The following is a 15,504-nucleotide window of genomic DNA, read 5'->3' on the forward strand; positions in this document are numbered from 1 at the left end:
GATTTCAAACCAAAATCGAAGTGTAATGCCAAGAGCAGAAAGGTGATAATAACCTGGGTGTCAGAACATACTCAGAGTATTATGCTGGGTTCTATTGTCAATGTCATAAGACATTGATAAACCAGAATATCTGGAAGAAGCAAAAAAATTATAAGAGGACCGGAAATTTTGGTATGTGAGTTTTGGCAAAAGGAGCTGTTCCATCTGGGTGCCACGGTTCAGAAAGGACATTGATAGACTGGCGAGCACCTAGGAAAGTGAAGGACTTCGAGTTTATACAGTATGAGAATTAGTCAAAGACACCAAGAATGACCCAGCAGTATAGTACAGTAGAAAGAACATTGAACTCAGGGACACATAATCCTGGATCTGCCATTTACTAGGTAACCTTAGGCAAGCCATTTAACTTTTCTAGACCTCAGTATCTGTAAGTTGAGAGTGTTGGACGTGATCTCTAAGGTCCCAGCTCTAAATCTGTGACCCTGTATTTCTATATATCTATTGTTTCCCATGAAGAGAAATTATGAGGGGGAGGGAAAGGGGAAAGGCAAATGCTTCAAGACTTTGAAGGGCTGTCATCAGAAGAGGGATCAGCCTTGTTCTGTTAGGCCCCCAGAGGACAGAACTAGTAGTGGGGAGTCAGAGTTGCAAAGAAGTAAATCCAAGGTTTGATGAAAGAAAAAACTGCCAAGATGAGAGATTTCTAGAAATGGAATGGCTACGTTAAAAGGCAGCGGTTTTTTCCCCACTAGAAGTCTTACGACACTTACAAGGTTGGATAACGACTCAAGTCCATTATATGGGGCATTCATTTTCAAGTATGAATAGGATTAGGTAGCTGCAGGAATCTCCGGACTTGAAATTCTTTATGTGAGTGTGACTGTGTCTTCATTTTGCATGTATTCTCTGTACTCTTATGTTTACTTGTTGTTTCCCCCATTAGGATGTAAGCTCCTTGAGGGCAGGCTTCACTTTTACTTCTATCCCCAGCCCTTAACTTGGTGCCTTCCACCAGTATAACAGTCTTTACCTTGATGGCCTGCTGGCATCTCAAACTCCACTTACCATCTTACCTTGCACACCTGTCTATCTCTGATCTCTGTATTCCTGTTAATGGCACCATCATCCTCCCTGTTATCCCAACTGGACTTCTTGGGGTCTTCTCTAATTCACCAGATCCTAACCAAGTCTTCCTTCTGTCATATTTATCTGTCTTCTCCATTCCATCTCCAGTGTTACTGGAGTGTCACCAGTTTAGAGTCTCATCCTCTTTCCTGGATTATTGTTATAGTCCCCTAATTGGTGTTCCTATCTCCAAGCTATCTTCTTCCTGTCTGTCTCTAACCTGACCTTCACATCTCTATCTAACTTGCGTTTCTGATGCACAGTTGACTATATCACCCCACTGTTCAGAAATCTTCGATGGCTCCTCATTACCTCACAAATGAGATATAAACTCCTTAGTATATCATCCAAGACTCTCCACAATTTGGTCCCAACCCAACTTTCTAGCCTGATCTCGCACTACTCTTCTTCACATACTCTACAGGCCAGCCAAATTGTACCACTCACCATCCTTTGTGTTTGTCCTGCCTTCTCCCATACCCATGCAATGCACAGAATAAACTGTCTTCCCTTCCATCTTTCCCTTCCTAGCCCTCAATGGTTGAAATCCTTCCTTCAAGGTCCCATAAGGTCCTTTGATCCTCTATGCTGGAAGTAACCATTTCCTTCTCAAATTTCTCATAGTACTTTAGATGGACCTCTCTTGGTCCTATTGGCAAATAGAAATTACAGCTATCAATATCATATCCGGTAATTCTCCTATTAGATTGTAAGTTCCTTGAGCTCAGGCCCCATGTTTATTCATCTTTCCATTCCCCACACTTAGCATAGTGCCTTTGTTTGAGACTCAATAAGTGTTTGTTGGGCCAGTGTAGTGAATTCAGATGGCTCACCAGCATTTAGTTTGGGAAACATCTGCATCAAGTCTGTTCTTTGGTGTCATGTAGACCAAAAACAACCAGTTAACTAACCATATTTTTCCATCTTTCAAGTAACTGTTGTTGTCATGGAGACACGCCTTCAAAGAGCCTTTATTCTCCAAAAAGCTTTTTCTCTCGTTTATGTTAAACAATATTAATGTTCTTATTGTAAGAAATAGACCCCTCTCCCCCCACCCCCAGTTTTCTTTCCAGCTGGTAAATTGGCTACTTCTTAATAACCACTGTTTAATCACAAATGGATTGCTAGGAAGGCCCAAAAGTGAAAACAAGTCGAAAGGGAAAGGTCATTCCAACAACTACTTGTCTGTTGTTGCCTTCATAAAAAAAAGATGAGCTTGGCTATTCCTCCCCCCAAAAGGCTCTAACCTAATTGTTTTAGCTTTAGGAGTTATAGTTCAAATATCTATTTCTAGATATCTATTTCTAGAATGTAAACTCATGAGGGCAGAAGATGTTTCATTTTTGTTTTTTATCCCCAGCACTGGTCCTTGCATACAGTAGGTGCTTAATAAATACTTGTTAAACTACCCACTGAGAAAAGATCTCCTCTATGCTCTCATATTGAGTAAAATGACAACTCTTAATATCTGACAGCCATGAGTATTCTGCAAGGGAGGGTTGAAAACCGACGATTTTTGTGATCTTTTCCTGTTCCCTTTTCTAGTTCTTCAGTTTGGCTTCACCACTATCTTTGTCGCAGCCTTCCCCTTGGCACCACTCCTGGCCTTACTGAACAACATTATTGAAATCCGACTGGATGCATATAAATTTGTGACGCAGTGGAGGAGACCTTTAGCTTCAAGAGCCAAAGACATAGGTGAGAAAGCAGAAAGTTGTATTAACCTCACAAGTTGTAGCATTGTCTGATGGGTGGTTAAACTAGAAATAAGAAAGCCTACTCCATGAATATTGGTTTTTCTATAATGGGTTGAAAATGAATCTGTGATTGCCTGTGAAAAAATATTCTTTCATTTTTTGTCCAAAGGAAAGGTAGCATGGTATATTGGATAGAGGAAAAGACTCAGGGAGGACACAGTGTCTGTCTTCAAGTATTTGGTGGAATGTCATGTAGAGAAGTGATTAGATTTGTTCTGTTGACCTCAGAGGGATGAAACAGGAGAAAGACAGAGATGGAAGTTGCAAAGGAACAAATTTAGGCTTGATGTCAGAAAAAACCTTCCCAATCAACAGTTATCCTAAAGTGGAATGGACTTCCTCAGGAGGTGGTAGGTTCCCCATCTTTGGAAGTCTTCAGGTGTAAGGCTGGATGAAGACTTGTTTGGTATAGTTGTAGAAGGGATTCTTTTCTAGGGATAGAATATTCTTTCCATTTCTTGAATTCTTTATTTCTGTTAGCACTGGAATTGGGAGTCTGAGAGACTGGGGTTCAAGTTCCGCTTTTGACTCTTTCTAGAAACATGGCCAGGAGAAAGTCACTTAGTGTCTCTGTGCCTTGGTTTCATCATCTTTGAAATGGAATTTGGGATAGCTACCTCTCAAGGCTGTTGGGAAGGCCACTCGGCAGACTTCAGAGCATTTTGTAAAGTCATTACTGTTGTTGTTGAAAATGATACCTTTTAAGAAGAAATTGTGTTGTCATTGGGACATTGAAGACTTTCCTCATTCAGATGGCTAAGGAGCACGTACAAGGTGTCCCAAAAGTCTTGCTGCCACTTTAAGCTTTGATAGCTTAACAAAAAAGAAGCAACAAATCAAGCATTTGATTGAATAAAGAAACAAGAAAAGGATTACTGTGTATATCTTACATGCACCTAGTCATTTCCATGTTGTCTCCCCCATTAAATGTAAGATCCTTGAGGGCAGGGACGTTTTTCCCCTTTTTCTCCCCAGCATTTAGCACAGTTTGCCTAGCACATAGCTTACTCATTGTTTGTTGCCTGGCTGGTTCATTTAATATGGGGTGTCCCAAAGGGCTTAGAGTGATTTTAAGCTTTAATAAACTTAATGCTTGTTGTCTAATGGAGAAGACAACATGTAAATTACTAGGGGCATGCAATCATATACCGTAGATATCATTCCCTGTTTCTTAATAAGCTCAACCTTGGTTTTCTTTTTGTTATTTTTTTTTTCTTTAATAAACTTTCAGTTCTCTTTAGATGAGGTGGTTTAAGATTCCCATTCCCTATCCATTTTTCCTGTGGCTCTAACAAGAATATTCTGAGGCACTAGATTTATTAAACTCTTCTCTCAGCAGTGGCCATAGAGACTCTTAAATTCAGGCTTTTCAACCATGAAGATAACCTTTTGAAATTGGAAGTTAATGGGATTTAGGATTGAGTAGTATTGGCAAAGCCTGTGAGATGCAAGAATGGATCCTGAACAAGGGCAGCCTCCACTGTAGATGTTCTTGGCTCAGACTATAGAGACTCCTGATGATGAACTGGCATGGCCTCTTGGCTGGCCACTCAACTGGATGAGATTTTGCCAAGTCATCTCAGGCCAGGGCACTGCCTCAGTGTCAGCTCCTGAGGAGTTTATCCACCATGCGTGCTGACTCTTTCTCCAGAACTCCTTTGGAGAATAAAAGACTTCATGTCTGGCTGTCCCTGTCATCTTAAGGGACAATGAGTGGGAGCCTGCAAACAATGAAGGCTGCAGCAGAAATTGTTTCCCAACATACAATTTAGACTTCTTCCAATAGATTATAAGCTGCTTGAGGACAGAGACCACCTTACTTTTGTATTTACATACTAGCAAAAATTATAATAATAGGCAATGTGATGTAATAGAGAGGCTTGTTGCTTGGGAGATTGTTATTCCTAGAGCTTACCAGACACCATTGTTTTTCTGTGCACAGGAATCTGGTATGGAATTCTTGAAGGCATTGGGATTCTCTCTGTGATCACAAATGCATTTGTCATAGCCATAACATCTGACTTCATCCCTCGCCTGGTTTACGCTTACAAATACGGACCTTGTGCAGGCCAAGGAGAAGCTGGACAAAAGTAAGTCTAGGCCACTGAACCATCATGTACTTGGCCATTCATTTCTTAAATATGTGTGGCAAGGATAAAACTGAAAGAGGGACAGTTGTCAAGGATGCAAGGATGGAGTTGAGCATAAGAGATCTTAAAGTGGATTGTAGCTGGAAGAATACAGGCTATGGAGGATCAAATCCTGCCTCTGACACTTACCACCTGTAAGACCTCAGAGACATCACCTCTCTTCCCTGGATGAGAGTTACTTCTTCTGTAAAAGGAAAGAGCTAAACTAGGTGATCTCTTCCATCTGTAATTCTGTGATCAAGACAAGTTTCTCCTGAATACAGGAAATGAGTCACAATCTGATTTAACATGCCACACAACAAACAAGTTCTGTGAATTAACCCTGCATATCACACAGTTAAAAACTGAATGTCATTTAGGGCTGTTGGCTCTGACCCAGCCTGATACAACTGCAGGAGAACTAGATGGCCCAGTTCCCTGGAAATCACATGAATGGCATGCATGTGCAGGCAGAAGGACTGGCATCTCTAGACTAGCTGGAGACAGCTATGAAGCCAGCACAGTGGACTTAACCAGCCTCATCTCCTGAACCATTTTGCATTCACTTGGTAGAAAGTGGCCAGTCTCTCCCACTCAGAGCCCAGGGGTATCATGCTTTCCTCTCTCTCTCTGTCAACATTGAAGGATCTGACAAAGTCATTCAGGCAAGGGACGAGTTGAATTGAGATTATATTGTACTTAGCACATTCTCCTTTGTGTTAAGCATAGGGCTTGCATGCCCTGGTTCTGATGGGGAACAGACAATACACAAAAGGAAGCTCAAACTGGGGACTGTTTGAGAACTACAAGGGAGTGCTGAGCAATGGAGCATGATGTTCCAGGGAGAGGAAACCCAGCAGAACCATTGGTGGAAAGACATTAGAGGGGTGGGGCACTGAGGGCCAAAAGGTGCTAAGTATCAAACACTGAATCAGTCTGCAGGGTGATGAGATTTCAGGTGACCAGCTTACCCTGGGGGAGGTGGAATGTTCCCTGGAAGGGAAACCAAGCAGAGCCACTTGTGGAAAAAATAAATGGCCTCTGGTAGCACAGCCAGAGAGAGGCAAGGTCTGAACCTAGATCTCTGTGGCTCCACGTCCAGCCCTCTCTCCAGGTCCTCATGTCACCTCTGGGAGTTGAATTGAATTGAACTGAAACCAAGCTTTCACTTGGACCCTACTCTTCCTTCCCATCTCCAATCTGGCCACTAGACCTGGATGGCTCAGGAGAAGAAAGTGAGGCTGGTGACCTTGCACAGCCCTCCCTCCCTCAAATCAAAGTCAACTGCAAGTCATGTCATCATCTCCCTGATGTCATGGTCTTCTTGGAGAATGAAGGACACACACACAACTCTTCTTCCCACTACATCATGCTACTTATGTATAAGGATTTCCTAAAACAGTTAATCATTTTTCCTGTCTTAGAACAAGTTCATACACACATCTCTCTTCCTCTCTCTTGTCCTTATCACATTCTACCTTGTATCTATTTCTGCATTCATCTTTTGACAACAGGGCTTGTGTCATATCTGTGTCTCCATACTGAGGAGGTGTAGCAGTTTCCTACACAAGGGAAACAATAAATATTTGAGTTGAGCTGATTTGAATGAATGGATGGCTCTGGGTCAGGACCCTGACAAGCAAGAACGATGCTGTCTCTCCAGCAGCCAATAACCATTCTGATCATTCACTGAGTCAGGATAGAGAATTGACCAGGAGCAGACAACAAGCTTTTACTCAGATGTTCTGAGGTTTGGCCTCACCTCTGAGGCGTAAAATGCCTTACACATAAGAAGCTTTTAATAAAATCTTGTTCAGCTGGGTTGACTTGAATCAAGGAGACTCCTTTGAGAGCAGATCATATGACAGATTATTAGCTGTTACAGAGACCATGCTTAATCCCCTAGACTCTTGCTCTGGACTTGTTGAGTGTAGATGATTCCTTGCGAATAGGTCTCCTTTTCCTTAAACCACAGAGAGCAGGTGAGGTTTGGTGACTGGCCAAGGAGTATTGTCAGTTTGCCCCATGGTGACTTCACTGCTTTACCTGATTTTCCGTGTGGTGGCTGTTTCTGTTTCAGTTGTGTCCTTGGGGTTTTCTTGGCAAAGACATTGTGGTGGTTTGCCATTTCCTTCTCCAGCTCATTTCACAGTTAAAGAAACTGAGGCAAACGGGGTGAAGTGACTTGCCCAGAGAAACAAAGCTAGTAAGCGTCCGAGAATGGATTTGAATCCAGGAGGATGAGCCTTCCTGACCCTAGGCCCAGCATTCATTCTATCCACTAAACTACCAAGCTGCCCTTCCCATGCAGTAAAGCCTTTCAATTTTTTTTTTAAATAAGGAAGCTAAAGAAGAATGGGAACACAGTGAATGAGAAAACACTGGGACAAAACTTTGAAATTCTGATGATGATGATATAAATAATAATGGCAGTTCCCATTTATAATCAACAAACAAGCATTTATTAAGCATCTGTTATGGTTCAGGCACAAATACAAAAACAAAACGGTCCCTGGCCGGAAGGAGATTACATTCTATGGTAGAAACAGCATATACGTAAATATAGAAGTATATACCAGGTAAATACAAAGTAATTTGGGGGAGCATTCGTGGCTATAGGAATCAGGAATGAAATGGAACTTTGAACCCAACAAGAGATTTTAAGAGTCAGAGGTGAGAGGAGGGAATGCATCCCTAGCACAGGGTACAGCCTGGGCCAAAAGCACAGAGGTAGGAGGAGACAGGAAGCCTCTAAAGAGTTGGAAGGAGGCTACTTTGGCCAGAATGTAGCACATGTAAAGAGGAGTAATATCTAATAAACCCAGAAAGGTAGACTGGAGCTGGAGGGGCTTTAAATGCCATACAAAGAACTTTGTATTTTAGCCTAAAAGCAACAGTGTCTGGTAGTATAGGACTTTATAACTGACAAAGGAGTTTCCTTAAAAGAACTCTGTTAGAGTAGAGCCAATATTAACTTCTTGTTAGATAAGGAGACTAAGACTCAGATAAAATGTCTTGCCCAGGGTCACACAGCTAGCAAATGGCTAAGGCAGAATTTGAACTCAGGTCTTCCTGACTGTTAATTCTAGCACTCTATCCATGCTGCCTCTGAACTGGCGATAAAATCTCAGGAAAACTTCCTTCCCTTTCCCCACCTCAATTTCCTCACCTCTAAAATGCATGCCTGGGCCTGGGTGACCTGCATCTGTCCTAGCTGTCACACTCACAGGACCACAGATTTCAAGATGGAAGGAACCTCACAAGCCCTCTCAATAGTCTCCTTTATTTTATAGATGAGGAGACTGAGGCTCAGAAGATTGTCTTACTCAAGGTCACAAAAATAGAAAAGTGGCAAGGCCAGGATTTGAACCCATTGTACCAGCTCTGATGTTTTCTGGTTATAGTGTGGTATGTCTAATAGCACCCTAGCACACCCCTCCTTTTTTTTTTTTGGTTTGCATCCAAAAGGAGTCACTGACTAATAACTTACCAGCCTGGGATTGTAAGGTTTGGCAGATGAGACGATACATAATAAATAGCATTTACCAGTAATGACTTGGTGTTATGAACATGACTCCAACTCATTTGTGAGGAATGAGGAGGGGAGCACATTCAGTGGGCCCACAGCAGATGTCCCATTATCCCTCAGTTAAGTGCATGACCAGAGTAAGCTGCTGTCAATGGGCAGACACTTTAATCATCTCTGAAGCCATTTGGTTTATGAGATGATCATGCAGGAGATCATTAACATTGCATTGATTGGGCCAGCATTTACTCCTCCCTCTGGACCCACTTTCAACTTGTACTGTAGGTGGCTGGCAAGAAACTCCTTGGGTTTCCTATATTGTGAAGGGAGAACAACATTGTCTCTGTGACAATGGATCATCAGCACGGACAGCTTGTCAAGCGTTCATCGACACTCATAATACAAGGACACTCTCAAGGTCTCTCTCCAGAACTTTGGATTTGACTGTGCAACATGGGAGACTGGCACAGGACCGCTCAGCATGGTGTGCCCACATCAGAAAGGGTGCTGCGCTCCGTGAGCAAAGCAGAATTGAGACAGCACAAAGGAAGCGTAGGATGCGCAAATTTGGAGTAACCACAGATAGTCACAGGGACTTCATTTTATCATGGTGATGTCATTTTGGAAGGACAACAACCAGCCCACCAACCTGTCAAGTGTTCGACTTTAAACAGATGAGGGAAACAGCATCTCCAAATCACTCTTGATCTGCCACCAATCAGAAGCAGCCCATCCATCACAGGCTTCCCCTATTGTCTGAGAAATGACCTTGTTCCTAGGAATGCTTGAATAAACAGAGCCACTCTGATTTCAAGAATTGGGGGGGGGGCACCCAACAGCCACATTTCTGTGCTTCCCCTCATCCACCTACTACATGCTAAGTTGTGGGGATAGAAAATAGAAGGTAAACAGCACATACACAACACTTGTATATGTATGGACAAAACACATGTCAGGCAGAGAGATATAATAAGGCAATCTTTGAAGCACTGGTAGCCAAGGAGCTTGGAAAGACCTCATGAAGAAAGGAGCACATTGGTACACCTGTGGAAGCAGAACCTGAGGCAGCTGGTGACAGAGAGGCAGAGCACTGGAAAGAGGACTTGAAATCAAATCCTGCCTCAGACACTTGTTAGTGAGTGTGCCTGTGGGCAAATCACTTCATCTCTTGGCTTCAGTTTCCTTATCTGTAAAATGGGGATATAACAGAACCCACCCTGCAGGGTTGATATGAGAATCAAATGAGCTGACATCCGTGCAGTGCTCTCCAACCTTTAAAGTGCTGTATAAGTGTTGTTACCATTACTGTTACACAGGAGACCGATGGTCCTATGTGGGCACACCCCACTGAAGGGACATGAAATACAATATCACCCTAAATGCCTACTGAGATACTAAGTGCTCAATAAACACTCTTTCATGCATTCACTTATTGATTCTACCACTGCCCCCAACTCACAAAGTCAAACATTATAAAATCACAAACCCCATCATTCTGTTGATTTCTTTTTCCATGTAATTGGTCTCCTTGTTAATCCTATTTTGTGCTTTTAAAAACTTCGCTCTAAGAAGCAGTCCGTAGATGTTGCCCCACTGTCTTGAGGAGTCCAGGACACACAAAAATGGGAAAGAACCCTTGCTGTGCGACTACAAGTTTCAGAGAAGGTATCAACCTGCAAGGATGGTTCCTCACCAGGAACTCCTGACACCAAGAAAACATAGGCCTGGGGGAGGGGGAAATTACTAAAAATCAGCCACTAAAAGCTCTGTTCTTGCTCTTAGAAAATAACCTGGATTTGTGAAGTTGTAGAAGAAAAGCTGAATTCAGGAAATAAACTGAGTTCATTATAAGCTGAAGGAAATACAACAAACAAAGAGTAATTTGAGGGAAGGTGACAATGATCAAATGAGAAACGATGGACAAAAGGTCACTTTCCGGTGCCTGGACTTGGAGTTAGGATGACATGGGTTTAAATCTTGTTTCTGGCAATCTCTAGCTGTGTAACTTGAGGCAAGTTATTTTGGAAGCAGTGAAGTGAATAGAGCTCTGAACTTGGAGGCAGTATGTCTTGAGTTCAAATCCTATATCCTATACATTCTAGCTGTATATATAGACCAGTCCCTTACCCTGTTTGCCTCAGTTTCTTCATCTGTAAAGTGGACATAAGAATAGCACCTCTCTCCCAATATCACTGTGAAGATCAAATGAGAAAGTGATTGTAAAGTGCTTAGCACAACACCTGGCACGTAGTATTACGTAAATATGTCATTATTATGTTAGTATTATAATTATTATTTTTTATTAACTGCATGACCCTGGGCAAGTCTCTTTACTTCTCTTGGCCTCAATCTCCTCATCTGGGGAGTAAGGGAAAACATAAACATTGACCTCACCAGGATGTTGCTAGGCTCAAATCAGATAATATGTGAAGCACTTTGCAAACCTAAAAAACACCATCTAAGTCTTATCGTTATTTCACCTTTCTGTGCCTCAGGCAACTTCCTAGGAAACTGTAAAGTGCTTAGCACGCAGTGCCAGGCACATACTAAGAGCTGTATCAATCTTGTTTAATGTTACTATTAACCTTTGTCTCACCTACTGTACTCACCCTAATGCAGATCGTATTAAGAGTTTATTTTTTAATGTACTAAATGAGAGATTTTTGTTTTTCTCCTAGATGCATGGTTGGCTATGTTAATGCCAGCCTTTCTGTGTTTCTCATTTCCGACTTTGAAAATCGATCTGAACCTACATCAGATGGAAGTGAATTCTCTGGAACACCACTTAAGTACTGCAGGTAGGAATGCAAGGATGATCTTTCTCCTCCTCTGGTCCCCTAGCCCTCTTCCCTACCCTAGTCCTTTTCCTGACTGTGGAATGGTATAGCTCCAACAAGCATCTCATGTTGACTGTTTTTAGAAAATAAATTTAATCAAGCATTTTAGAATTCACTCAAAACCATCTTGAAGAAGCTGGGGAAAGGAACTTGGTAGGATGGAGCCCTCAAGAACCTGAGCAGCAATGTAAAGGGCAGGGGGAGGAGGGTCAGTTCCTATCTGGCTCCTATACCACATGAGCTCATCTCCTTCCACTCCCTAATCCACACTTCCTGCTGGTGGGCACACGATGACCAATGGAAGTTCCTAAGAACATCAGTTTACTGTAGGACAAAACTTTATCATTCTAGTAGATCATAGAAGCACCTGGAGTTGGAAGGGATCTTGGTGATCATCTAGTCCAATCCTTCCTCATTTTAAGCAATTTGCCCCCAATCAGAAAGCTCTGAAATGCCAGAGGGAACAATTTGACCGTAGCACCACAGATCTTGAGAAGGAGGAACTCTGAGATGGTCTAGTTTGATCCCCTCATTTTATTGATGAAGACACTGATGCTGTTTGTGGAACTTAGAACAGAACCACCTTTTTTCTTTATTAAGGAGGGAAAATGCACTGGGGCCTCTTGGACTGTGCCCATAGTGATGCCAAGCTCCCCACTGAAATCCATTATTTGCAGGTGTTCAAAGACAATTGCAGTGTGCAAAGTTACTGTATTGACCTCTGTGGATTTGACAGGACAACACATTGAAGCCTTCCTGGCATCAGCAGCTCTTTGGAATCAGCCCCAGAGTCAAAGAACCTTAGAATAAGAATGATGATAATGATGATGGCGATGACGATGATAGCTAGGATTTGTATAGTACTTTAAGTTATGAAACACTCTTTACACATTTGGTTTCATTTGATCCTCACCATCCTGGGAGGCAGGTGCTACTATTATCATCTCCATTTTACAGATGAAGAAACTGAGATAAATAGAGGTTAGGTGCTTGCCCAGAATCACACAACTATTAAGTATCTAAGGCCAGATTTAAACCTGGCACTCTATATCCTGTATCATCAGGCAGCCTCAGAAGTGAAGGAGCCTTGGAGATCCCCTAGCCTAGTCCAACCCTTTCATTTTACAGAAGGTGGGACGTCAGGTGTCTGAGCACCCACAGAAACGAAATGCCTTGCCCAGAGTCACACAGCCAATGAGTGGCAGTCAGTTCTCACAAGTCAGGGCTCTAGTAGGGTGGTTGTATGACATGGGGTCCCAGGAGGACATTGTTACAGCACACTTCCATCATGTAAAGATACCACTGCAAAGAGATTAGACCATCATTGGACCTTTGAGATGCTAAGCTCTCTTCCATGTTCCACCTCTCCTGAAGGAGCTCCGCTTGATGAGGTCCCGGGGGCTCTATTCCTCTCTCCAGTCCTCTCCTGTGACTTCCCATGGCCTGCTCTTGTCTTTTTGCAGGCCAGGCTTGTCCTTTATAATTCTGCTCTTTGCTCCTGACTTTCTGGCTGCTCTCGTACACTGTGGTGGCCATCCTTGTGTGTGTGGATATATATCTCTTTGGTGCCACGTATCCCATTCTGCAGATATATTAGTGCAAGAGAGACCTCTGAGACAGCAGCGATGGATGTGCCCACTGCAGGAAGAATGGGAGCTCTGCTTACTGGCCAACCAGAACAAGCTGAGGGGACTTGAGACTGTTCTCCTATTCCCTTACTCACTGCTTTAGTCTAGAATCAATGTTCTGCTAGCCTGACTGATACAAACTGAATTCAGCTGAGTTGGATGGGGTATCAAGCCAAAGGAGGGACCTTTAAAATCCCCAGTGAGTTCAGTAATCCAAGTGATCATGAATAGAGAATGGTACAAGAAGGTTGGAAGTGTGTATATATATATGTGTGTACAAGAACATAAAAATAACAGCAGCCATTTATATAGCACAAGTTTGCAAAGTACTTTACATATCTTATTTGATCCTTACAACAACCTTTCGAGGTAAGTGCTATATCCATATTTTACAGATGAGGAAACCAAGGAAGACAGAGGTTAGTTAAGTGATTAACCCAGGGTCAGACAGCTAAGTAAATAAATAAGGTAGGATAATCCAGTACTCTTTGGGATGCACCATCTTGCTCTCTGCTACAGGCATTTGATTTGGATACAATTGCACAGGGCTGTATTTACTGATTTGCTTCCTAAGCTCAAAGTCAGCTGCTCGTAGATTCCATATGTAAAACTATTCCAAACAAGATACGCATTCATATTTGGGGTAGAGAAGCCTGTCATTTTATTTACAAAAAAAGGGGGGGGGGATAGAAAAAGTATTAGTTACAAAAAAACACATTCAGACATATTCAAGGGTTTTAATTAAAGATCTCTGCTATCATGGGAGGTGGGAAATGACTGAGTAATACCTGAAACCAGGGAAAATGCCAACTGCTCATCATTCAAGGTTGAAAGCTCCCTCTCAAGGAGAAACAGATGCAGTTCTGAAAAAAGAAAAACATACCTATTAAAAACCAAACAGAAATAGCCTGCTTTTATCAGATGCTGAAATTAAAGTCAAAATCAAACAAATTACAAGTTACTCTTTTCCATAAGCCCCCATATCTTTTTAAGATTTGTGCTTTGGGGGGTGGTTGGGGGAGAAGGGGAAGGAAGGTATTTGATAGATCAGATTTATAGCCTTTTAATTCCCCCTACTGTGATATGAAATTCATGGCAGCTTCCTCATTGGTCCAGGAAAGTGTATTGTCATTGAGAATTCAAGAGAATCTAATGGACACTTCTGCCAGAAACTCAGAAGTGGGTCAAGAAGTACTCAGCAGTATGGGACAGTAAAGAGAGGCCTAGATGAGGAATTAGGGAACCTGGGTTTGAACTCTGATTTAGCCATTGATGTAGCCTTGGGTACATCATGAAGTTTTGGTTTCCTCATCCATGTTCACATTAAGGGGGTTAGAACAGATATATGGTCCCTTTCAGCTCTAAACTGTGACCCTTTGAAAAGGAGTAGATGGAAAGGATCAGACTATATATGATCCGTATTAACCCAACCATGGATGATGAAACCACTGAAGACAAACTTTTGGTCCTCCCTGAATCCCATTTCCTGCCCTCTTATCCAAAAGGGCACCAGGCTGTGAGGAGAAGACTGGAGTGCAAAGCTTTGTTGGCATGCCCACTCTTCCCAGCCTCATGGCTCATTCAGCAGCAGTCCCAGAGGACAGAGCCCATAGGATCAAAGGGAAGGAAGGGACTGGAAAGGTTATCTGGTCCAACCTTTGTGATTATGGCAGAATTCATTCATCATTACTGTCTGAGCTGTACTACTCCAACAGGAAACCAGGTGTCTTTCCAATAATCTGAGAAGGCAATCAGTCAATCAACAAGTATTTATTAAGTGCTTACTATGTGCCAGGCACAGTGCTAAGCACTGAGAATATGAAGAAAGACAAACACATGGTCCTTGCTCTCCCATTCTAACGGGAAAACAACATGCAAAGAATTGGCATCTCACGCATCACTGGTCAAGAGAAGGGAGTGACAGAAGATTATCCCTACTGGAATGTCTGCCGGGCAGCCCTGAGGATTACAGTATTCAAAGTCTGCTCTGTCCAGGTCCACAGGCTCCCATCATCAACATCAAACTCATCGTACTCTTTATTAACATGTGCCTTGTGCCATGCTGAGCACAAGATCAGGTAAAAAGTGACCACATCAGATAAAACAGGCATCTCCATGACTTAGTCATTTCAATCCTATTCAAATTCAACAAGCATTTATTAAACACATATTGTTTTCCAGGCACTGTGCTAGGCCCTGGGGATACAATAACTTAAACATGACAAGTAGTCCTTGCCCTCAAGGAAGTTATAATACAGGTTCAGGCAGGGGAACAACATATACACAGAAAAGGGAGGACTAGACCTGCAATTCAGATTTCACTGATGTAGAGAACTTCCAGATGAGACGATTCCCACTACCAATGCAGTTTGGCACCTTCTGTGCAATAAGAGTCTGAGGGAGTTGCCTGGGGCACTGCGAGGTGAAAGGACTGGCTGCCCAGGGTCACACAGCCAGGACTTGGACTCAGGTCTTCCTGACTCAAGGACAACTCTCTATACA

At 42.6% G+C, this 15,504-nt stretch overlaps 1 protein-coding gene across 8 annotated transcripts in view; it reads left to right on the forward strand.

Moving 5' to 3' along the window:
* ANO4 (anoctamin 4) overlaps positions 1 to 15,504 on the forward strand; it is a 415,424-nt gene that overhangs the window by 387,792 nt on the left and 12,128 nt on the right. For all 8 annotated transcript variants that reach the window (XM_072655688.1, XM_072655689.1, XM_072655692.1 and 5 more), the window contains 3 exons: positions 2,671 to 2,823; positions 4,825 to 4,972; positions 11,216 to 11,335. In XM_072655688.1, the coding sequence (XP_072511789.1) occupies positions 2,671 to 2,823; positions 4,825 to 4,972; positions 11,216 to 11,335 (421 nt within the window). The remainder of the gene's footprint in view (positions 1 to 2,670; positions 2,824 to 4,824; positions 4,973 to 11,215; positions 11,336 to 15,504) is intronic.

This window comes from Notamacropus eugenii, chromosome 3 (assembly GCF_028372415.1).
Source record: "Notamacropus eugenii isolate mMacEug1 chromosome 3, mMacEug1.pri_v2, whole genome shotgun sequence".
NCBI lineage: Eukaryota > Metazoa > Chordata > Mammalia > Diprotodontia > Macropodidae > Notamacropus > Notamacropus eugenii.